The 26,003-nt window shown below is 36.1% G+C and overlaps 1 protein-coding gene across 1 annotated transcript in view; it reads left to right on the forward strand.

The window, feature by feature from the left end:
* LOC145671151 (zinc finger matrin-type protein 3-like) overlaps positions 1-25,605 on the forward strand; it is a 73,944-nt gene extending 48,339 nt beyond the window's left edge. Inside the window, exons 5-7 of the mRNA XM_081739975.1 lie at positions 4,474-4,643; positions 13,147-13,260; positions 24,355-25,605. Of these exons, the coding sequence (XP_081596101.1) occupies positions 4,474-4,643; positions 13,147-13,260; positions 24,355-24,481 (411 nt within the window). The 3' untranslated portion in view covers positions 24,482-25,605. The remainder of the gene's footprint in view (positions 1-4,473; positions 4,644-13,146; positions 13,261-24,354) is intronic.
* Positions 25,606-26,003: the final 398 nt, after the last annotated feature.

Consider the following 26,003-nt stretch of genomic DNA (forward strand, 5'->3'; position numbering starts at 1 on the left):
ATATGAAATACTATATACGGTATTTTAACTGAAAAAGATAGTATCCTATTAGCTATACAACCTTTTGTCAAACAAAATATTAGAAACAAGCAGGAAAACTAACATTTATATGCAAATATTCAGATCATGTCTTGCCCCCCCACTTTTAACGTCCAACCGCCGCCACTGATCGTTATATATATATATATATTCATAGTAAATACAACTTAAGAAAAGAAAAACCTCAACAGAACGTCGAACTGCTTATTTTCTTTTTTGTACATTCCAACCATATTAAATATATGACTTCACTTAGCAGTTGGCTATAATTTAATTGTCACTGCAAAAAATGGTTACATGCCATTTCCATTACAGTTTTATCACATATGGATACCCAATACAGTATCCTTAATCACAGTGATAATCATAACTGGTGTGGTCTTGCATCATTAGTGTATAGGATGTTTGAAGCAGTTTCTTCGGATGTTCAAAGCTAAGTAACTCATAAAAACAAATACCAAACATTTTCAGGAAATAAACATTTATTTATTCGTATATTCATTCAAAAGAGAAACTTGTATAGTAACTTAATAAACTATACAAGTAATAAAAGTAACTTAAATATCTGCGCTATTAGCGCTGCGTTCTAAAAGTAACAAGTAATTTCATTTCAATTTAGAAAATAAAAAATATATTTCTTTTTTGTTATATATGCTTGCTATATCGAACAGTTATTATTTTTAATACATTTTTTAGTACAAAATATTGGTAATTTTACAGTACAAAATATCTGCTCTAAGATAGTGATTATACCTAGGTACAAAACTTCCAGCCGTCCCTACCATCACTATACATAATATTCAAAATTGTCCAGCCTATGAAAAGTTTTTCCACTTGTTTCTACATCGTAATGAAAATTTTCCGATCCATGACAATTCCTTTCACTTGTTTCTACAAAGGAATAAAACTTTCCGATTCACAAAAAGTTGTTTTACTTTTTGCTTCAAAATGATAAGAATTTTCCGAGTCATAAAGAGATTTCCAATTTTTCCATACACGACAGAAAATTCTGATTCATGAAAAATTGTTTCACTTGTTCCTACATAGTACTGGAAATTTTCTGAGCCATGAAACTTTTCAGATTCTTTAAACGATCTTTTACTTTTTAACATTTCTATACATGAATTCAGTCAATTTTATGGGTAATGAGGAATTGATATTTGATCACTGATATTTGTGTTAAACGAAAAATATAGCGGAAAATTTTCCACCTCACATCATTAGTCACCACATCATTCGAGTTCAGATCATATGCGGAACCTGTATTCGTTATAGTCTTTTGAAGATACAATACAGCGTCTTGTCTGAGTAATTTTTTTAAACGCAGATTATATTTCACGTACCTAATAGATGAAATGGTGCTAAAAGCAGAAGAGTAAGAATAGGAATGGTCATCTTCTTTCCCACGTAATTCACGAAGATCAAAGAAAAACTGGAGAAAGGATTAACAGTTAGGATTAGAGATAGATACTATGTATCAAGTAGTTAGTAATTATAACTCGATTACACAGACATCATGTACATACACCAATAATATTAGTTCGATATAAGGGATTGTAATTTCGTATAGTTTCAAGAATTTAGTGTCTCGTAATTTGTCATTCGCTTCCTGGTACATCATACATTTTATGTGTTTTATACATTTATTTTATAATTAAATAAATAAGAATTAATCCTTTATGTGCGTTATTTGTTTTTCTTTCTCCCCAGTATTTCGCTTTCTTTTACTGTTGAAAGTTTTTAAATTTTTTTAGGAACGATTTTCTTAAAAAAAATCTTAGAATACTGTTTTGCGTTATATTAGTTTTATTCTTCTTCATGTAGGTAAGTACGAATTTAGCTTGTAGACTTTTTGAAACATCTTAAAAACCTTGGGGGGAGGTATGGAAAATTGACCTATTAGCCTTCTCCTCCTAGTACATGGTAGTGAAACAGATATTTTCTCCGAAATTCGGTGTTGCCAAGAAATTCTAGCTAGCTGACAATTCTCGACCAGAGGAGTGCGTATTCCTTTCTGTCACTTGAGAAAGGTTTTGGCGAGAAAGAAAAAAAAAGTAGCGTGGAAACTCCGAATGGTTTGTGTTGTTTTGTTATTTGACACTTTGAGTCGAAAAATCTTCCTTCTTCCTTTGGAGAGGAATAAAATTCGAACTGGACGACAACTCTCGGCGAAAATAGGGGGTGAGCAAAAGCTGATCTCCGTCACATGAACAAGGAATGGAATGTCTCAAATGTTTTGGCGAAGAAAAAAGTAGTCTGGAAACTCCGAATGCTTGATGTTGCTTTGTTATTTGACACTTTCAACCTGCTTTCAACAGAATATTTCTTTTTCCATTGAGAAGGAATGATCTCTATATATGCAGGCAAGTTGGTCAGTATTTGTTTATTTCTCCCTTCTCTATATAGAAAGAAAGAGCCCACATGTGTAAGCCATTAATCACAGTGTAATGGGGACCAAAGCTATGGCAACGTCGTTGAACATAAGTTAATTTACAATGTCACTAGTAAGAGGATATATGATTCTTCGGACAGTTCCGATTACCACCCACTAAGGTTTTTAAGATTCTGCCAGTTATATAGTCCTAAACTTGTACATATTAAGGTACTCATAAGTGGGGAAAAAATAACAAGAACTATTACACAGTAGTAAAGAACATCCACTATTTTTGAATTTTGTTACTTCATTGTTGCCAGTTACCGAAATTTATGTTTCTATAAAGATAACCAACAAAGTTCTGTCGCTTTTTGTGAAGGTCTGTGTTCAGTTGCCCCTCACATCGTGAGTTTAATGCGAACGGAGATAAGGTGAAGGTTAGTTGTTGGTGTGGGTATATCCAACGTACTACCTGGTTGTGGCAGTTCAGTTACACCGTGAACTTGCGTAAGGACAGAGTGAACATGGTACCTCCACAGAGTGTCATTAGGGCATGTATGATGTACGAGTTCAAACTGGGGTCATACGCCGCTGCAGCGGGGCGAAAGATATGCCAGGCCTTTGGTGTAGGTGTCGTGACTACACGGACAGTGCGGCGGTGGTTTAACAAGTTTAATGACGGTGACGAAACACTCGAAGACGTACCACGTGCCGGAAGACCAACATATGTAAAAAATGAAGATCTTCAGGCAGCAATTGAGGTGAACAATGGCCAGACATGTGAGGAACTTGGACTACAATTCAGTGTAAGTGAAGAAACCATTCGGCAGTACCTCCATCAACTTGGGAAGCACTACAAGTTGGGTCGATGAGTCCCACAAGATTTGACTCCAGATCAGAAGGCAACACGAGCAGACACCTGTGTTTCGTTGCTGTCTTGTCTGAAGAAGGACCCATATCTGGGCAGGGTGTTAACATGTGATGAGAAGTGGCTCCTATACGAAGCTCCACGTAGCATCGGGAACTGATACCAGCTGGTCAGAGCATTAATGCAGCTATGTACTGTCAGCGGTTGAGCCGTGTTCAAGACAAACTCAAAACTCTGGAGCCAGCACTTCTGAATCGCAAAGGGGTCCTCCTGTTACGGAACAACGCTAAGCCCCACGTGGCTAGAATGACCCCGGAACACCATTCTCGCCTTGAATGGGAAACTATTGAATCCGTCATATTCCCCGGACATTGCACCGTCCGATTATCACCTGTTCCCTTCTTTGAAGAATCACTTTCGAGGATGCCAGTTCAAATCCCTAGAAGAGGTGCAAAATGCACTTGATACCTTCTTCGCTTCACGGCTCACCAAGTTCTGCCGCGATGGAATCCATGGCCTTCCAGAACGTAGGCAGAAGGTCGCCGAAGCTGATGGGGACTAGTTTTGATCTTGCAGATACGTCTTAGATGGCACATCGATATTTGAAGGTGGTGGGTAAAAAAGAGACAGAGCTTTCTTGGTTACCTTTATGTAGAGCTTGTTAGACACGTAGTAAAGGTAGTCTGGACAAGTAATGGTATTATATTATTAAGTGTGACCATACTTATTACAGATAAGATTTTCAGGAGGATTCAGAATTAACAAGCTATATGAACAAAATAAAACCAGAAATTTCGGTAATTGGAAATTACAAAATCAAAATTAGCGAACATTCTCAACGGCTGTTTGTACTGGCTCTTGTGTATTATTTTTAATTTTTTTTCTCTCTTATAAATATCTTAATGTTTACAAGTTTAGGAATACGAGTTACCGGCATGAAGAAGGCTTACTTACCGGCATGAAGAAGAATAAATCTATAATGCAATGCAATAAGAAATACAAGATTTTTTTTTCTTAGAAATTCGTCCCTGAAAAATACTTCAAGCACTAAACGGATGTGAAATATTGAAAAAGGAAATAAATAATGTGCATAAGGATAATCTTTTTAAAAAATATAATTTGGTGAGTTAATTTGTATTATTTTGTTGGAATCTAGTACAGGAAATGAAGTTAATTTTTTTGTTAATTCCAGCAACCGAGTGATCCTGAAGATCTGTACTGTAAATGTTGTGATTTATCTTTTACGTCAACTCTCCATGCTCAACAGCATTACATGGGTCGAAATCATCAAAGGGTCATCAATGGTTTGACCCCTCTTAGAACAGGCTACTATAACAAGCATACGGGGAAGTGGCAGAGATTGTAAGTATCTAGAAAAAGATAATTATGTACGTTTGATGTAGTTCTAGTTTAACCAAACAAATCAACTCACCTGGAAGTAGAATTTTTGTAAATTTACTCTAAAACTTTTAACAGAATTCTGTAATAAATAATTTTGGTGATTATAAAAACTGTAACTATTGTATACAGTGAACATTTCTTATTAGAGCTGGTTTAGGGCTGATATTTCAAGATTTTAAAATAAATAGAAAAATTAAAGCAATGTAAATAGAAGAAAATTCATGTCGATAGTTGAGCTCCTTCATGGCTAAGCGGTTAGCTGCGCACCTTTGGCGTGGGAGACCCGGGTTCGGTTCCCGGTGGAGCTCATGTTGTTCGGATTCGACGTTAATCAGTAGGTCTACGCCTCATATAGCCTCGCTGCTGAAAGGGATGTTAAACTCAAACAGCTCAACTCGTGTTGATAGTTCATTACGCTAGCTCGTAATGTTTAATTTTTTATTTCAATACGTAAATTTCATTAAATATAAAGAGACAAACGCTAGTACTACTGTTCTCGTTTTGTATTCTGGGGAATCTGCTGTGATTCCCCATGTTAACCACTTGCCTTTATTAATCCAAGCAACTATTGTAGTGTTTCTTGGAATGTGAAGTTTCAGTCAGCCTGCAAGCTCAGAAACGCATATATTATTATGGTTTTGAAGAACTACAGGTGCTCAGCGCAATAGAATATCAGAAACAAAGATAATTGCCACATAAAATACTAGTATGAAGAAAAGGGAATTAGAACATTAAAAAGAAAAGTCCTTTTGATTCATAGAGGTGTAACAAATTCATAATGATAACTGCTAATTTAAAATCTCACAACTTTATTAAATTTGCTGTTTATTTTCACCCCTTGTATATCACTGATAAGAAGAGTGTAAGCTTATGTGACCATGAATTTGCATAGAGAACTAACGTATTCTAACAAATTTCTCGGAAAGCGAGATGGGACGTAGTAAATAATTTCCAGTTGGTATTTGATGTAGCATGCTCCATGGTTAGTCCAAGTGGTCTTAGTGCATACTCTACTAACAATACAGGGCTAACATAAATGATTCATTCATTTTGAAAAGGCTATATTTTCAAAAGTATTACACATATACACATGAAAGATACAGATGGTGATCAGAAAAATGGAAACGCCTGAACGAAATTGCAACTTACCAGATTAATATGGTGTGGGGCCACCTTTCGCCTTCAGAACAGCCTTGATGTGACGTGGGATGGAGGTATAGAGGTCGTGAATGGTAGCAAGTGGAATTTTACACCATTCCTCGTGCAGGGCATCGGCCAGTTCTGTGAGAGAGGATGGAGGTGGAAATCGTCGCCGGAGTCGTGTTTCCAAGACGGACCACAGATCTTCAATTATGTTGAGATCTGGGGATTGGGCGGGCCAGGGGAGGTGTTGAACTTCATCCCGATGTTCCTCAAACCACGCTGCAACAACGCCAGCTGTGCGAATGGGTGCATTATCATCCTGGAAGATGGCGTCATTGTCTGGGAACAACATCCGGACCATAGGATGCAAGTGGTCTCCTAAAATTGCGACATAATCGTTGGCAGTGATTCGTCCGCTAAGTGTGACCACAGGACCCAATGAAAACCATGATATGGCGGCCCACAGCATCACCGAGCCGCATCCATGTTTCACAGTTGGGCGGAAACACTGCAGATCATAAGCTTCTTTGGGCGTTCTCCACACATAAACACGGCCCGTGGTTGGGAATAGGGTGAAGGATGACTCATCCGACCATATCACACGTTTCCAGTCCTCAACGGTCCAAGTTGCATGGTCGCGGCACCATTTGCGGCGTGCGAAAGCGTTATGGTCTCTGATGAGCGGTTTGGCCCGTGCAGCACGACCCCGTAAGTTCATGTCATATAATTCGCGGCGGACTGTGATTGTCGAAACAGGGTGGGGGAGGTACTGATTGAGTTCCTCCGTCACTTGCTCCGCAGTGGCACGACGGTTCTGCGTGACAATGCGCTTTAATACCCGGCGTGACCTGTCACTCATGATTTTCTTCCGCCCACTGTTCCGCTTTCCCGATGTGGTTTTCCCGTGTGTTGTCTAGGCCGTCATCACCTTCGACACTGTCCCACGCGACACACCTAACACAGTAGCCACTGCCGTCACACTCCCTCCACATAACCGCGCACCAACAATTTGCCCTCTTTGAAAATCTGAGAGGTCTCCCATTTTACACTACCTCCGTCTCCTGCAGCAACTGGACACTGCTGTTCCACTGCGCCTGACGTAGTATGGAGACCGACCTAACACACCACCACCAGCGGTCCGGCGCTGCGGACGCCACGACACCACTGCCAACCCATACATCTGACGTGTTGCCAACTAGAGGTGTTTCCATTTTTCTGATCACCATCTGTACATGAAAAGAACCACAAACTCACCAAGTTGTCACACCCTGTACAAATGTTCGCCAATATGTGCTCTGACGCGACACACATCCAGACGATACTCGATGTCTTTTTTCTTGCTCTCCCTCCATTTACGACAGGTACTAACCTCGCACTGCCACAGTGCCACACCTGATCAGAAAGACAGTGGACTCTTGCTGCTACACAATACAAACTTTGTGAGTTTGTGGTTTTTTTTTATATATCTTTATGTGTGTACGTGTAATACTTTTAAAATATAGCCTTCTCAAAATGAATGAATCATTTATGCTAACCTTGTATATAAAATAGAATCCTATTAATATACTATATTATCCTATCGTTATTTTTTCCTTTTGTTTACTGTATTGTTTACTTCATTGAAAGTATAACCTAATAATTCAAACTATTTATTTAAAACTTATTTGTAAAAATTAAAAAAAAAAATCATTTTTCGCATTTCCAAGCGCTTGTAGCATGTTATTCAGACAGTGTAAGAAAATGCTTCGTGAGATTGTTACGTATATTTGTTACTTATATTAGCAGAAGTGTGTGTGTTACCCCGTTATTTGTTGGAATACTGCTAATATATTATATCGAAAGAATTGGTGTAAAGATATATTTCATGTGATTTGGTGTGAGAGTGGTTAAAATTTGAGTTGTTAGGTTATTTTGTTTGTGTTAAGTTTTTGTACACCTATGGTGTGTCCTTTGGAGGTAAAATGTAAAATAAGATCAATGTTTTGTGGAGGTAAGCTTGGTGCTGGGAACCTCCAGGTTCAACAAATAAAATATAGTACTAACATTTGTCAAGTCATTTGTTCAGTGCAAGAGAGAATGATGAAAATAAAGTGAAGAATATGTTCCCTACGTAATAGAATTTAGTTACCCTGTCGGACTATAAAACCATTGGTTAACATATGAAATGAAATTATTGATGTTTCTAAAGCAGTATATGATATATTAGATAGCCATATACAGGTCCGTATTTACGCACGGGCCACAGGAGTGGCATTAAAAAAAAAAAAAAAAAAAAAAAAAAAAGTAGTATGGTATGCGGAAGAAAACTGTCCACGAGAGAGAAAAGCTGATCTTCGTGTTCTAAATATATAATAGGTAAGTAGGAAATTGAATTTGGAATTTAACGTTAAAGATTTCGGAATAATATTAGATAAAAATTAATATTTCAAAAACATTTACAGGTAATCACTTCTAAGGCCAGACAAATTTATGAAGGTTAAATGGCTTTGCCTTAATTTTTCAAATATTAGTACTTGCAAAATTCTCAACTTCTGTAATGTTTGTTCTCATTTGGAATATGGTACGGTGATTTGGAACTGTTGGAATATGAGAATGATACAAAGAGCTTACGAATGGGACACTGACTGTTACTAGGTAAAATGAGAGAGAAGCTGTGCAAATAAAATGCATATAAGATACAGTTTTGAAGATAGTTTGATCTTGTAATTCAAGATTACACAAAAGATTATGAATGTTAGAAATACGATTAATATTGGAAGATGTGTTAAGATAGTAAATTTATGAATGATATAGAGTTAAGAGATTCAGAAGATAGTCAAGATATAGATTGAGAATAAATAGATTAAGCAAGATAATGTGTTCTGTGGCTATAGAAGAGTTTTGGTAGTGTCACAAAAGTCATACACTTTTTGTAAGCAAAAGATTATAGAACCAATTCTACTTTTTTTAAAGAATCAAATAGATTAACAAATGGTGCAGTCGCACAGAAACGAAGCTACGTTCTCAGCATCATGTGAAGAAGAATATAAATCAAGTCCTTATATTGTTACGAAAAGATGGATGGCAGCGGAACTGGAGCAACGAGACGTGCAGATAGCATTATAAAAGAAGTTTCGATCCTAAAACAGATAATAATGTCCAAGCATGGTGTCTCAAACGAGAATCAAGGATGCAGCTACTTGATATATTATATCGAACATTGCAACAGCTTATGTATGCAAAAGGTGTAGTAGAGCATATGGAAGCAAAGTTTGCCCTACCAAAAGTACAAGATGTCATCGTTGCTTAGTTTTTGGTCATCTGGCTCGAGCGTGTCTAGCCAAAAGAGTTAATCCAGCTGTTAAATATCAAAACTATATCAAGGATCGTGAAGTCGGTTGTTTTCTGCCTGAAACGCCAGCTACCTAGAAGCGAGACACTAACTCAATCAATAGTACAGCGCGATCCAAATCAAGAAGAGATTCCAACCACTTAGGCGTAGTAGAAGAAAGTAAGAATCTTGCACAATCTAATAGAATGGATGAACATATTAAAGGGTCGTCAACATCATTGAAAAAAAAAAAATGAAGAACAAGGAAAGAAGATGGCTACTCGAATACAGTTAGATCAAATATTTTGTGAAATGGAAGACGAACAACCACAATCTGAGGAGGATGCACACTACGGTTTATCAGACTTTTTTATTTCTCGATAAAAGCGACGAGGAGATGACCAAGTGCAGGGAAGAAAGGCTGGAAGTGACTGAGAGGGCAAAAGATAAAGTTCAATAAGCGTCTACGTCTGATCAATATGAAGAAAAGAAGCGATTTAAACATGGTTGTGTGAAGTGGCTGAATATCCCAAGAGGAACATGGGAAAGACGGAAGACTGCTGATAGAAGGAATACCAAGTGCAGTTCTAGGGAAGCCACGAAGAACACTTTTTTGCCGGAACAACGACAAGATCGAGACGAACTTATTGTCAGGTTGATGAAGAAACAGAAGCTTATGCACAAACAGATGGACTTTCTGAGGTATAAGTTGATTAAAAAAGCTTCAATGTTACCTAGTTAATTTAGTGTGGTTCCATTTGAATTTTTTTTTTCTTTGTAAGGGTTGTTAGTTCTGAATTTTTACCATCTCTTTCTTCTTTTTTCTTATGTCATCCTTTCTTTATCTTCTAGGTTTTAAGTTTTTTTCTGGTCAAATACTGCATAATCTTATTTTCTCTTAGTTAATATGAGTTTTTATTTATGTTGTGTCATATTTTCTCCCAGCATGTGGTCATTTCTAAGTTTATTGTATGTTAATTTTTGTGATTTCGAGTACATGTGCAGCTTATGTGTTGCAAGTGTAGTTCGCCTGTTTTCAAACATATTCTGTGACATTGTATATATGAGTTTAGTTGTATGTGTCATGTACTTGCTGACCGGGCGCACCTGTGGCTGTACATGCTGTTTGCTGCCTAATAAATAGATAAATTATTTTAAGGTGTTTGAAGGATTGAAGCAACAAGAAATTTCAGATACGTGTGAATTGAGCTTTAGTACTATTAGCGCACGTGTCAAACAGCGGCAATCGAGACCATTGTAGTGTACATACAGTATTAGATAAGCAAACTGAACTGGAAAACTCAAAACAGCTAAATATAACAGCGTAATTTCAGTGCAGTAATGTATTATATTTTGGTTTGAAAAGAAGTGCACTGAATGCGTGAAACACGACGATGATGAGAATAACGATTGATAGCTTGATCACATAATTCAGTACCTGTCTTCGGTGTTTTTGTTAAGTTATTCAGTATTTTAATTTTCGAAAGGTCGCCACTTTGAGTTACATCATATTGTGAATTTGGTACATTTTTTAAAAAAAATAATAGTATGAATTAATTATTGTAATTTTTCATGATTTACAATTTTACTAACATCAAAAACGCTTAAACTCTTCTCTGTCTCTCTACTTTCTTATTCACCTGTTCTACGTGCCTCTTGTTTCGCTTTGCTGGCCTCAGAAAGCTTCCTAACATACATGACTCCTCGAATTGCTACCCGTTCAGCATGATCGGAGATATTTTCCAAGAAACCACAGCTCGCATACACACCTTTGTTCCCATACTGTTTGGTAGGTAATACTAAATTTTCTGCTTTCAATGGCTCCAACAGGTCATGTTATGTCACTGTCTTGACGTAAGGTACAGCATTCTGCCGTAATTTTTCATATAAACTTGTGGACTGTGCGCTGTTTCTTCCTACTCCTTGCTCGATTGTTACATAAATTGTTGCACGAATGATTGTTTTCACTCAAAACCTCCCTGCTCTGCAATCACAGAAGAAAGACCTCTTCTAGCCCTTTACCGGTGAGTAATGTTCCCATAATAGCCGACACGTTCCTACGTTGAATGGCTATGCTAATGCGTTAAATCAGGAAAGATTTTGCGTGAGTATCTTCTGATTTAATTGATAGACGGTGGCCGATTTCATTTATAAATTTGAGGCCGCCGCCTTCCCAAGAACCGCTAGACTCAATTGCTATTGCAGTACAAGCAATAGTTATCGAGTAGATTACTATATTTATTCCTGTTTTCTTTTGCTCTTCGAGCAGCTAAGAGTCCAATTTATACTGAGGAATATTGAAGGTTGGAGGGGGCATAAGTATCTGAACATGTGAAATCCCAAATCAATGCCTTCCCTTTTTTCCATGGTACTAATGTCATATCATCAGGTCTTTTTCCGTTTGAACGGCTACATCCATTCGGTTCCCTCACTGCTGGAAGCCTCGCAGATATTAAAGCTCTTAATATTATATCATTCACACTTGAGTGACGTGGATGTCTGCCGGCGCTGCTTTTGCACGACAAACCGTGTATTCCTTTTTTATGTACTAAGGTGTTGCAATTGGGGCAATGGTGTGGTTCACATATATCTGCTCCCAACCGTAGAGCGACGGATACACGGAAGCTTTCATTGGATAAATGTAGGCCCAGAGAAGGTGATGGTAGAGCTTGAAGCCATGCACCATTTTCAGGGGACATGACCGCTTCGGTGTTTTGTTTACACAGTAAAGCAACTTCTGTTATGACTATATATACGTATGTGTGTTCTGATTTTCTTATGCTAAATCATTATCATGATAATAAACATGCCGTTTAAAATTCGTATAATTTATTATTCAAATCAATGGCGTATTAAAGGGGGGAGGTTGTGGTGATTTTACAGTAAACCCTTCAATTCAGTTTTTTCAATATACACTGCTGTAACTGGAAAGATTTCAGTTTTCTTAAATCTTGGAACTGCCACAATCTGTGTGTGTGAAAGAGAATTAATTTATATTATGGCGATACATCACTTCCATACATACATATCTCCAGGAAGGGCAAGGAGACGAAGGGATTTTTTATTGAATATAGTCATGTCATTTTTAGTGATTTGAAAATGAAAAAATGAAATTTTTGACTTTTACGTCCCACGTGATGCCACAACGTTCACTTAACGGGGGGCTGGGATCCAACCCGGAACCCCTAACGCCAGAGATGAACGCTCTATCACTGAGCCACCGCGGCCCCCTTTTAGTGATTTGAGTGTTCAGCTAATCGTGCAAGGTTAACCGAAGCTAGAATAAAATTTATAAATGATTGTTTAAAGCACTACATTGTAATTGTATTGAACAGATAACGCAAAATTGGAGATTTCACCTACAACAACCCGATATAATTATTAATATCAAGCGCGGAAAGCATTGCCAGAAATGAGGTAGAGAAGCATGACACAAATACGACACTCAGAGCGTACATATGCGATAGAAAAATCTGTAAGGAATAGATTAACAGTTATAATAGCTACAAAAGAGTAAGCAGAATGGTTTTGGAAACGGAAATCAAATAAAACACGGATGAAACGTCAAAAAAAGTGTCAATCGTTAAATTTTCATTTTGCATTTTGTGTTAATAGTGTTGTCCCGTGTAACCAAATGCTTTTAGTGTATGGGAAGATGAAAGTTATGTACTGACCCAATATCGTAAGGCAGTTGAAAAACTCTGAATTAAGAAGTAGGGACTTCGATATAGTAGAAATCTAGAAATAATGACGTTGGAGTTACACTTTAATACCCTTCTGATAGGCTATAACTTTTCGTGTACTGTAGTGCGCCAAAGTTTTAGTTTATGTTTCTTATTCTTCTTGAAAACTGTAAAAAGATGCAAATGTGTCAGATCTTGATTTCTTCTTTTCTTTTCTTTTTCTTTTCTTTTCTTTTCTTTTTTTTTTTTTTTTGATTGTTGTTGTTGTTTATTTTGTTTCAAATTCGTTATTAGAGGGTGTAATAACGTTTATTGTGTGTTTTTGCAGTCCTCCTACTGACCCCACGGGAAAGTTTGATCCTTCGGGTAGGTTTGGCATTGGTAGAGCATTTCTGAAAGAAATACCCCCAGAAGAGGGGCCTCCAGTCGTTTTAAAAGGAAGGTAAGTATGATTATCTATACTAAATGTTCCTATATGTATAGTCTTGTTAAAAAGCTGGGCACGCACCCCTATATAAAGGCCCCTGTACTTTAGCTGAATAAATCAAATAAATATGAATTTGGTTTGGTTCTATATATAATGTCCGTTCCTCGCATGGGAAAAATACGTTTATGTAATTATGTGCGAGAAATTTGAACCCCTCCCTCCCTCCCCCTGAATCCATTTTAATCAAAGTGAAATGATAAAAACGGAGGTTGATCCAAGCGCTAACAATGTTCAAAATTCATTTTAAATTTTAGAAACATTGCTTCACTGTGCGCAATTTTATGCACCCAAAATGGAAATTAAGACATTTTAGAAATTGCCCTCCATAGAAGTGAAATTTGAGGAAACTATAGAGCACGAGATCACAGGACTTAAATGTCATCGGGATTATCACAAATTAACTTAGCGATCACGAAAACTATGGATTCGACACTAATCGTAGTCATACTGATATTTTATTTTTCACCTCTCTTACCCCCATGCCGATGGAGGCTGAAGTTGGATTTCAACGGCATAAGAGTGTCATTATTAACCTCATCGACCCGGAAACTGTGGATTCGGCTAATATAGGTTGTTTTCGATTATTTTTACATGTCATCTCCTTCCCACCCATTAGGGATCCTACAAGTGTCTTTCCTCCCTAGATCTTTTTTTCAGATTTTAAATCATATTGTACCAAGTTTGGTTGAAATTCGTCCAGGCGTTCCATAGTTATGCTGCAACATTCACATACACCCAATTGTATACAGTACGTACAATAGAATATATACATGGTGCCTTCCATTTCAATTCAGGCAGAGCATGTACCATCACCATCTCAGATGTTGAAACTTTTTTTTTTTTTTATAGCAACTAGATATGCTTTTAAGATACCCATACTTTTTTGTTTTGTCAAAAAAAAAAAAAAAAAAAAAAAAAATTCCGCCAAGTAATGGGACGTCAAAGACGGGGAGCACAATTTATGAATTGTAGAAGACACGGAAAATGGTCAACTTCGGAGCCCCACCATTCAGATATGGAGACAGGTAGAGTTATAATTCTTGTTGTGGTATGTACATAGGGATATAAATAAACTATATTTTATTATAGTTTGGTTTGCGCATGCTTATCTTTTTGTACAAAAATTAACAAATGAACGTCAGTTTATCTGAAGAGTCGAAGTTCGCGAATTTGTTTTTTTCGAGCACTTCCGGTTCGAATTTTAAAATTCTGTTTTCACGGTTGGTAAGACCTAGTTACTCGCTTTCCGAAAAATATTTCGAATCGCTTCTGTGTGCAACCGTTTTGTCGCAAAAAATTCTAGGAATTGTAAAATTTTCAAAAATCGCCATTTTTGGGCGGCATTTTCTCGAAAACACCATACTTTAAAATTCTGAAATTTTGTCAGATGGTTCAACTTTACATGAATAATAAATACACCAAATACCATTTTCGACCAATGCTTCATGAATTAACTACAGCGAAGTTTCGTTAACTTTGATGTCACAGTTGGCATCATTGGAAACAATAAAAGTGCAACAATTTGATGATTGTGATTCACATTCATTAAATGAAGAATAAAAGTTTTTCCTGACTGTTTTTATTATTTTGATCAAAAATGCTCTCTGAAATAGTAAAATGAGCCTCCCCCCTACTCCTCCGTTTTCTTAAACCGGTGATCTGAGGTGGAAATTAGGATTACGAAACACAAATTTTAAATCTTTAAAAAGCCCGAATTATTACCTCAATGATGATTTGGAATGCTCCAGACAAAGTCCCAATAAGTGCGATGTCATTACAGTGATCGAAAATAGACAAAAGTTAAAAAAAATCGAAACGTTTTCTTACGCGTTCCATCAAAGAAATTTACGAACGTTTTAAACAGAACAATCCCAGAAGAATGGGTCATTCGAAATTTTATAGTATTCGACCAAAGTGGGTCAGTCCGCAACCTGCGAGGGAAGTGTGTATCTGTATTGTGCAAGTTGAGCTGCTACTACGTCTCAACAAATTATAGATACAGCCTGTATTGAATCTGTCATGAGTGACTATTTTCTTTAGTAGTATGATCCGTAGAAAATGACAGCTGTCTTCTTCAAGAATGTGGTGAATATCCTGGAGTGGAAGGAATAAGTGTGGAGTCTTTAATTATTGATCGTGATGAAAATGAAAGTGTTACATATGTTTTATCGTACGTTGCTGTTTTCGTACTGTTGTTGTACTGTTTTCGTATCGCACGTTGCTGGTTTAACTGTAAGAATTGTAATTCATGACTACGTCAAGAAAATCCAAATAGAATTAATTGCTACCGAAAAGCATCGTATAAAATTTCAAGATACAAATTCTATTTTACTTCATGTGAACGCTGAAAACTGGACTGTTATTCTGCAAAATGAAATTCAGAGTTATCATCGGGAAAATGAGCAAATTTCCGTCTTTACGGCAATGGTATATTATTATGAAACAACTGATAGTTTTGGTGTAATAAGCGACGACAAAACACACAATTTGGCTCAGGTACTCATAGCCGTAGGCAAGAATCTAAAAATATTCGAAGAAAAGCGAAAATATATGTTATAGCAAAAGATTCGAATACGTGAAAATAAGTGTCTATAATTTCCCAAACCATGTCAGTAATTTTTAATGGTGCTGCATCCCTCTTTAAAAATCGCTTTCAAATGTTCGAGATGCAGACAGGTCCGATAAAACAATGTTTTTTCAGTGAAACCGGCCATGCAAGAGTCTTTGCGACGGCATTGGGGAGGGGTTGTAAAGAATGTGGCAACGCAGCATAATCTTAGCAAAAACACACACATATTATTAAAATTGCAGAAGAATTCGTGGAACTAAATTCGACAATTTCAAAAAAAAAAAAAAAAAAAAAAAAAAAAAAAAGTGAGCGACTGGTAACTGGTAACGAAGTTACTTTTGGCTTTCGGAAAATGGCGAAGTTTTTATGGCAGTAACAGGTCACCATGAACTAACTTTATGCTTCCCCCAAAATCGAGCTTCTGCAATTCAAAGTGTAGATTTAAGAAGTCTGGAAAAGGAAACTTATGTTACATGTATATATAACAACCAGTAATGGGTAGCAGAAATATTATGAATAAATCATGAATTACGTGAAGTTGAAATGCTGTTTATGCTTCTACGTGGACCTTCAGCAGGGTACAGGTTTCCAGAAGAGCATAAGAACAGTGCCGAGCTATAAAAAATCAGCGCTCGGGGTGAGAGTATACGATGTCGACCCAATAAATATATTCCAAGTAATTTTTACCCAGTTTTTTCAGTTTTTCTCCCGAATTTTGCGCCCCCTTTACTTCGGCTCCCGGGGCCGTCGCCCCACTCACCCTCCCCACTGCACGGTACTGCATAAGAGAAGTAAAAATAAGTGGTTTGTTACTATCGACAATGTGCTACGAGTTGTGAGTGCACCAACATCTATTGGAACATCTGCACGATTACATGCTGTTAGAGAAGAAGACACCAAACAAGCAAATGGTTGGTTCATGTGAAAATAAAATCAGTGAAATTTTGTTTCCGAGGAGCATTTTAAGTAAGTGAACTTAAAATTTGTGCGTTTCGTAATCGTAATTTCCATCTGAGATTACTTCGGTTTAAGAAAACGGAGGATTTTACTATTTCAGAGAGCATTTTTGATCAAAATAATAAAAAGCAGTCAAGAAAACACTTTTGTTCGTTATTTAATGAATGTGAACCGCAAACATCATCAAATTGTTTCCAGTGTTGCCAATTGTGACATCAAAGTTAACGGAACTTTGCTAACTTCAAAAGGCTGTAGTTAATTCATGAAGCATTGGTCGAGAATGGTATTTGGTGTGTTTATTATTTATGTAAACTTGAACCATCTGACAAAATTACAGAACTTAAAAACGGTTGCACACAGAACGATACAAAATCTTTTTCAGAAAGCGGGCAACTAGATCTTACCAACCATGAAAACAGAATTTTAAAATTCGAATCGGAATTGCTCGAAAAAGTTCTCAAACTTCGACTTTTCAGATAAACTGACGTTCATTTATTAATTTATGTACAAAAAGATATGCGCAAACCAAACTATAATAAAATATAGTTTATTTATATCCCTATGTACATACCACAACAAGAATTATAACTCTACCTGTCTCCATAGCCGAATGGTGAGGCTCCGAAGTTGACCATTTTCCATGTCTTCTACAATTCATAAATTGTACTCCCCGTCTTTGATGGCCCATTACTTGGCGGGAAATTTTTTTTCGACAAAACAAAAAATATGGGTCTCTTAAAAACATATCTAGTTGCTATAAAAAAAAAAGTTTCAACAATATCTGAGATGATGGTACAATTTTATTTATTTATTTATTTATTTATTTATTTATTTTATTTATTTTTTTTTGTCTGAATTGAAATGGAAGGCACCACATATAAACAGATAGATAGAATAAAATCTTTCTAAAACTTTTTTAAAGAGTTTATTTTATAATTTTTCGTTTTAATCCAGATTGTGCTAACAAAAATATATTCTACAGTATTTATGCTAATGAATTTTGAAGGAATCAAATCTATTATAGTATATTTACCAATGAAAAATATTTATTACAGTATAACTGTTTGAATAGCAATATTGAAAACAGAAAACAATCACTTTGCTCCTCCAAATTATTATAGATTTTATAAAGGTGAAATGCACGAGATTGGGGTCAAAATTTTCGAATTTTCAATGTGAGAGTTTTCTTGAAGTATATAACTTCCTCTTATGTACAACTGTTCAAACTATAACATTTCTTGTATAGCTGCTGCAGTATATATAAAGGTAACCAAGAAAGTTCTGTCGCTTTTTCACCCACTACCTTCAAATATCGATACGTACCAGGAAGATCAAAAATAACTTAAGCTAAAATCCCGATCTGCAAACCCAAAAGTAGAAACAAAGGCAAACTTCGCTCTACAAAGAACTAAAGATCTAATTTTAAACATACGTGTATGGATGGTAGGGTGGGCATGGAAGGGACTCGATCTGCACCCACGTCCTACTCGTAGGTCCTAGGTCGTTTCACTGAATCAAGCAGAAAGGTGCAGAAAAAATATGTATTTTGTATTACGTAGATTGTTATTTTGATCAAATTGGCTATTTTGTGATTCAAAATGTGCCTAAACCATGCAGAAAATATTTCTTAAATTTTATATATTACTTAAGTTAAGAAATGCAGGCAATACTTTTGTTCATTTACCGTAGAAACATAAAAGAGTTTTGTGTACGGCGGGTTTGCATACCCTATAAATACACAAAATCTTTTTTGGCGATTCGCCACCCGAAGATATTCGATTTCAACGACGAAATTTTTATAGTATTTTATCAACATTTAATTGACAACTTTTCCGCACTATTGCGTTTTCGATATATAAGAAAGTGATTCAATATATATATATATATATATATATATATATATATATATATATATATATATATATATATATATATATATATATATATATATATATATATATATATTGTGTGTGAGACAGAGAGGGGGATAATTGATCATGTAAAAGCAGAAATCGAAGTATCACTTGTCATCTTCGTGGACATCGGTTTTAAGACAGAAATACTACTGAAAGAACTGAAAGCATCAGATAAAGATAAACTAGTTTTCAGCCTTGACTGGCGAAATTTTTGCTGGGCACAATCAAGAAAATTGTGGAAAGGAACCCTCCGAAGTACTAATTGATATGTGCTCTGTCAGTCTTGGACCCCAGGCTTCAAAAGAACAATCCAGAACTTGCTCAGACTAGGATAAAATGCATCCTACAATATCTGCATGAGCATAACAGAATATCTGATTCTGTAGCTGAGATAGCAAAGTGTCAATTTATGTCTTTCTGTTCTGAAATTCAGGGATCTCATGAGAATACGAAGAGAAGATGGGCAGCACAGGTTAGATGACTTCTTTGCAAAGGTAATGTTCAAGAAACAAGAATATTCTGATTTGTAGAATTCTGTGAAAATGTTTAATTTCATCCCACGGCAATGTTCTCAGTGGAGGGGGAGTTCTTACAAGGAACCCTAGGTATCTATCAGAGCCCGATTTTCATGAAACTTTGTATATAGGGAGAGTACCTCAGGAAACTCGCACAGCCAAAATTGTAGCTGCAGAGTCCAAGACGTTGGGACACTAGGGCCCGAGAAAGATCAAAAGTGGAACGTCAGGACATTAAAGACATGGTGAGAAAATGCATGTTTTTCTTTAAAACTAATCAATGTAACGACACGAAATGAACATACATGGATACGAGATGGTCGATATGATCTGTTAAAAGTTATAAAAAGAATATCCGCCATCTTGAAAAATTCCATGTTGAAACTGGTGCGATTGGTGCAAATGAGAAGAGGGTCACCCGATGCATTAATTTGAACGTAAATAGCCACAAAAACCTGTTGGTGAAGTCTGTTGTGGGACTACATTATTCCTGTGCTTCTGGTAGAGTGGTTTAGGTACAAGATAAGCAAAGTGTATCTTATGACACTTGAGCAGATGCAGATTATGGAGCGCTATGAGTGGGATCAGTGGAACTAGAAAACCGAGTGAAATATAATTTTAGCACTACATCATTTGTGTCAGAGTCAACATGTAATTGGTGTGGATTTGCTGATATGGCGGGTTCAATCTTCATAATAATATTATGGTTGTCTTTTACACTCTTTTTTCTATGTTATTGTTATTGTTATTGTTGTCTTGTTTTTTTCTTTCTTTTGTTAGCATGTCCCTGTGTAAAATGGCAAAGTTATGCTGTATCTGGGAATTAGTTCAATAAATAAATAAATAAATAAATTTGTAACATTTTATTAGACTTAAATTAATTCGAACAGAAATCAGAACGTCATATCAGTCCTATAGCGCTCCATACCCTCCATTTGCTCGAGTGTCACAGGATACGCTTTGCTTATCTTGTACGTAAACCACTCTACCAGAAGCACAGGAATAATCCCACAACAGACTTCACCAACAGGTTTTTGTGGCTATTTACGTTCAAATTAATGCATCGGGTGACCCTCTTCTCATTTACACCAATCGCACCAGTTTCAACATGGAATATTTCAAGATGGCGGATATTCTTTTTATAACTTTTAACAGATCATATCGATCATCTCGTATCCATGTATGCTCATTTCGTGTCGTTACATTGATTAGTTTTAAAGAAAAACATGCATTTTCTCACCATGTCCTTAATGACCTGACGTTCCACTTTTGATCTTTCTCGGGCCCTAGTGTTCCAACGTCTTGGACTCTGCAGCTACAATTTTGGCTGTGCGAGTTTCCCGAGGTACTCTCCCTATATACAAAGTTTCATGAAAATCGGGCTCTGATAGATACCTAGGGTTCCTTGTTAGTCAATGAGACATTTATTGTAGGAAACCAAATCGAAGAATCTGTGGTAGCGCAGAGGCAGGTGCACGATGCAATTATGTATTATGGAGTTGTAGAATCTTTTCCTGTTGATCGAAGAATGCTTCTCTCAGTTCGTTCAGTTCGGAGGCGCTATGATGAATATCTTAAACAGAAACGAATCAAAAGTGCAGAAGAAAGTAAACTCAAAGGTGAAAAAAGAAAACTAAGTGCTGAAAATAAGCAAGTGGAAGCAAAAAAAGATACAAATAAAATTATGTTACAAACAAGAACAAGACGCTCTCGTAGAACAAATTGAAGAACTAAAAGCAAAACAAAACTCTATTTTAAAAAAGTAAATACAAGGATTAACATGTCTTAGAGTTGGCAATTTTACGACTGATAGTGGACCACGATGGCTTAATGGTAGAGCGTTCACCTCTGTTTCATGGGGTTCTTGGTTCGATCCCAGCTTGTGCCAGGTGAACTTTGTGATGGAGAAACACCGTATGCGTGAGTTTTCTCGGGGTTCTCCCGTTTCGTCCCACTTGGTTCATTCCACCATTTCGTTCATTTCTCATCATCACCGTCTCGTTTAGCGTAGACGTCATAGCCGTGGAATGTAAAACTTAAAGATTTCATTTCATTTCATTTTAGGACTGATAATAATAGGTCTCAGGGAGAGCTGACAATATATTTTTGACTGCATATTATATTGCTTTTTATTGTTTTCTCAAGCGAAAAAGTGTCTAATTTGCAATGTCAAAGTATGTGTTACTATATCATACATATATTATTATATACTTACATGCTAAATTTTGTGTAAATAACAATTACTCATATTGAACATAACAAGTAAAGAAGTGTGTTGGACGGCTATGGGAATGAAGAAGGCCGTTGAAAAAGTGTATGATAGAACTTACCCCCTTATCTTCCCATTTATATTAAAAAATTTATATAAGGAAAAACAAGAATTTGTGTCAGGAAAATACATCGTCACTTTTTTGTGGGAACCCTGAAGTATGATCCGTCTTCTAATCTTTATATATTTTTTTTTCTCGAAGATATAATTTGTGTCCCAAGTATACCTTGTTCCTCACGGACGATGAGAAGCATCGTTCTGACACTTCTAGTAATAGTACTAATGAATCATTTTGTTCATTGAATATTTTAATTTCTGACGGTGAAACTAAATTGTGTTTCTGATATGCGTTTTAGTGCTATATAGATTACAGTGCCTCATTTCTAAGCAAATAGCGAATCATTTGCGTTAGTTTTAGTTCTAAATAAAGATAATATTGTTCCCTTCAGCCATTAAAAAAAGTACAAATTGTTTTTACAGTTGTCATTTTCTTCCATTGTACAGTACAGATTGTACGAAGCATAGTAATAAGCCGCCTAATGGAAGCATAGACTATCATAGGAATATACTTTCAAAGGACCACAGTTCTTGATGTAATAGTCCGATAATTTGGCATTTTTTTTTTTCGAGCATTCCTTTTCCTCAGGTATTTCTCCCTTCAAAAAATCGTATTAAACAACGAATTTTCGCTTTGTCAGTATTGTCAAAGTTCAGGTGAGGAAAAATATTTTGTGAGGATATAATATGTTGTAACTATTTACAAAAATAATTATTGTAATAAAATATTAAAATAAATATTAAGAAGGATATTTCTTAATTTACAGGGTGGTATACAAAATGTTATTTTATTCAATCACACCATAAAATTTTTAATATAGATTGAATGTTGAAAATGCATATTTGAGTGCTTTGGTTCATGGAAAACCCTGTAGATGCAAGAAATCTCACGCGTTAGCCACTAGACCAGCGGGGAGGGCTATATTGAAATGTCTGTAGTGATAGTATAATGAAAGTTGTTCAGATGAACTATGAGGGTTGAGAATTTAGTCACGGCAACCCAGTAATATTTCGACAATTGAAGTATGTATTAAAATGTGTTCTATACAACTGAAAGATTATCCATAATGGATATTTTGTTGGCAGGAATCATGAAAGAAAACCCAAGCAACCCTGTGACATACATATGTTTTAATCAATGCACATGTTATAAAAACTCGTCTCATTATGATAAACCTTCAAAATAATCTCCCACACTCTCCACAGCACACTGCCATCAATGATTTAAAAAAAAAAAAAAAAAAAAAAAAAAAAAAAAAAAAAAAACTTGTCTGCTTATGATAAACCCTCAAAATATTCTCCTGCACGTCTACAGCACGCTGGCATCGATGTGGAAGACGTCGAATACCATCGACAGCACAATCCTCTGCACCATTCCTGAAGCAATTAATCTGTTGCATAGCATTTTCAATGTCCAGGTGGGTTACGTATCGCCTACCACGCTGTGGTTTCTTCACCTTGGAGATGAGGTCAAAATAATACGGTAGGGAATCCGTTGAATATGCTGGGTGCTTCAAATCTTCCCATCGCCATCGGCACAATAGGTCCCGTACACTAGCTGTCTTGTGTGGCTTTGCATTATTGTGGAATATGATTGCATTAAGCTGTAGATCTAGACGCATCTCTGTAACGGTACGTCCTAGATGTCGCTGCAGGAAGTCTTTGTAATACTGTGGTGCCATGAAGAACGGAACATGACAAACAAGTACCCGCGATGTGTCATATGTGTCATATGCTACAATCACCATCAATGGTGTGGGCGGCGAGGGATTCTTCCGAAACATCTCCCCACTTAGTGATCCTGGATGTCTCCACTTTGAGAGCTGCGATTTCAACTTAGGTCCATATGCTCTGGCCTAGAATTCGTCCATGGCGATAATCTTGAAAAGAAATTGGTTGCCTATGTTCTCATAAGGCTGTAGGTGATCGGAACAAACTGCATATCATGTCCTTTTTTGAATCCATTTCATATGTGTCATGAAAGCATGTGGGAACTCATTTCGATGCAATTTTATGTAAGTTCAGATCTTGCGTCAAAATTTTATGAACGATGTACTTCTCAATCCTAATTTTCGTCTCTAATTCACGCAGAGTCCATCGTTTTTCGTTCTACAACAAATGTTCCAACACGGCATGTGACACATCTCTCACAGGTCGGCCTGACCGTTCCATGTCACTGGTTGCTTGGCATCCTCACTGAAAAGCTGCTCCCCATCTTGTGACAGTTCGATATGGCAGAGCATTTTTCTGTAACGCTTCTACCAATTTTTGATGACACTCGCATTTCTCTCCCGGAGAACGACCACTTTGATGTACGATCGCTGTTCCATTCTGATCACTTCCGTTTTACACCACGATTGACTCACAACTGTTTTCCTGCGCCCCGTGTTCATCCAGTGCAACACACAGAGCCAGAGAATAAAGTACTGGTATTAGGCTTTCTTCCACAGTTTGCATTTTCCGTTCGCATTTGCATATTTTTAGAAATTATTGGGTTGCCGTAATATATTTTAAGGGTTTATCATAATGAGATGAGTTTTTGTAATATGTGCAGTAATACATATGTATGCCACAGGGTTGCTTGGGTTTTCTTTCATAATTCCTACGAACAAAATATCCAGTATGGATACTCTTTCAGTTGTATATAACACATTTTTAGTACAGTTTTTGATTGTCGTGATGTACTCCCCACCTCCGTATTAAGTAGAATTCACAAGTGTCTTGATTACAGTTACGCAATCTAATATATAATTTTTTTTTTTGTAGGTTTTATTGTGATCTATGTAAAGTTGGAGCTACTTCACAGGAACAACTAGACATGCATTTCAACGGTGCTAAACATAACAAAGCTATGAAAGCGAAGAAGGATGGAACCACAGGTAAGCCCAATTGAAGACTTTCGTACTTGGGGAAGCTTGAGAAGCTTACGAAAAAAAAAGTAGATTACATGTGATTATACGATCTTGATGATGATCAGCTCACTCTTGATCTATGCACACCAGTTGCTGGTACTGTTTCTGGTCCTAAAATAATTATATAGTCATTTTAACTCCATCTTAATATTGAAGTGACTTATTCAATCATGAGCGGGAAGGATGTAGTTCGTTTTTCCTCTTTAAGGCTATGAGGTGATACTTCATATCTTTCTCCGGTATCTTTTGAAATGGGGATTCATAACATTTCGCATATTTTAGGACTGGAAAAGTTTTGTGCACCATAATTTTAACATGTGGATAAGCCACTCTCTCTTTTGTGAAAGTTGTTTATTCTCTGTTTCCACTCTTTTGAACATCAGTGGTGTACCTTGGCGAAACTAGTAATATATCTATTGTGACTTAAGATTTAAAATTCATGTTTTCCACTTAAATAACCGTGAGTGCTATTTTGTCAAATGTACATTTACGGTTTTCTTGGATTACATGTTTTATGTATTTTAAGTGTGGTGGTAAATATCAGTAAAGGAATATATAAGTTCATTGTAACATGGAGAAACACGTTGTGGTGTACGAACGTGGAATATTTTTTGTAGTTTTGTTTGTTACTTTTTTTAAAAAAAATCATGATGATGATGGTCAAGAACAGCATTGGCTGTGGAGTGCTGCTTCATACAAGGAGATGGAAATGTTAATTTAAAATTTAAAAAAAGCTTTTAAAAATAGATGTGTTCCCAATTCTGAATAGTAACTGTGAAATAGTGCAAACTTAGTCCATGCAATGTATACATTTGTTCCTTCTAATAGTTTCATATATATATATTTTTTTTTTACAATCCTATTCAACTGTCTATCGAGAGTGTTTGGGGTTGTAAAGCAAATTGATTCAAAAATTGTAGAAATAGGTACTGAAATACGATATTTTAACAGACATAAGTTTAAAAATGTACACACACATACCTACATACACATACATATGTAGCAAATAGATGTTACTGTACTGATTTTCTCAGTTGTGATAGTAGGCACGAACTAAAGGAACTAAATGTTGCAAGCTTGCCATTTTTTTTTTTTTTTTTTTTTTTTTTTTAAGTAAAGCATTATTTTCACACTTCTATGATTTAGTTTTTACAATTGTCATGCTTTAGAGAGTTTCGTATCTGTAAATTTTGTTTTATCGGTTAGTTTAGTTGTTGCTTTGTTTTCTTTTTGTTACTTTAGTACAGTTTTGTATCTGAAACTAATCCATTCATTTGTCACTCAGAACAAGAGAAATTTCATGTTATCATTTTTGTAGATATGCATTTTTTTTTTACAAAAATATTAAAAATGTTAGAATATTTTCATTATATATATATATTTCACTATAAATATATATTACTGAAGTGAAAGGATTTTATGTTGCAGACGATAATATATTTAACGTGGTATTGTATTACTAGTTTCTATGTGATGTGTAATGATGACTTTGAATTCGGTAAT

The sequence above is a fragment of the Thermobia domestica genome, chromosome 15 (genome assembly GCF_964235325.1).
Source record: "Thermobia domestica chromosome 15, izTheDome1.hap1.1, whole genome shotgun sequence".
Classification (NCBI taxonomy): Eukaryota; Metazoa; Arthropoda; class Insecta; order Zygentoma; family Lepismatidae; genus Thermobia; species Thermobia domestica.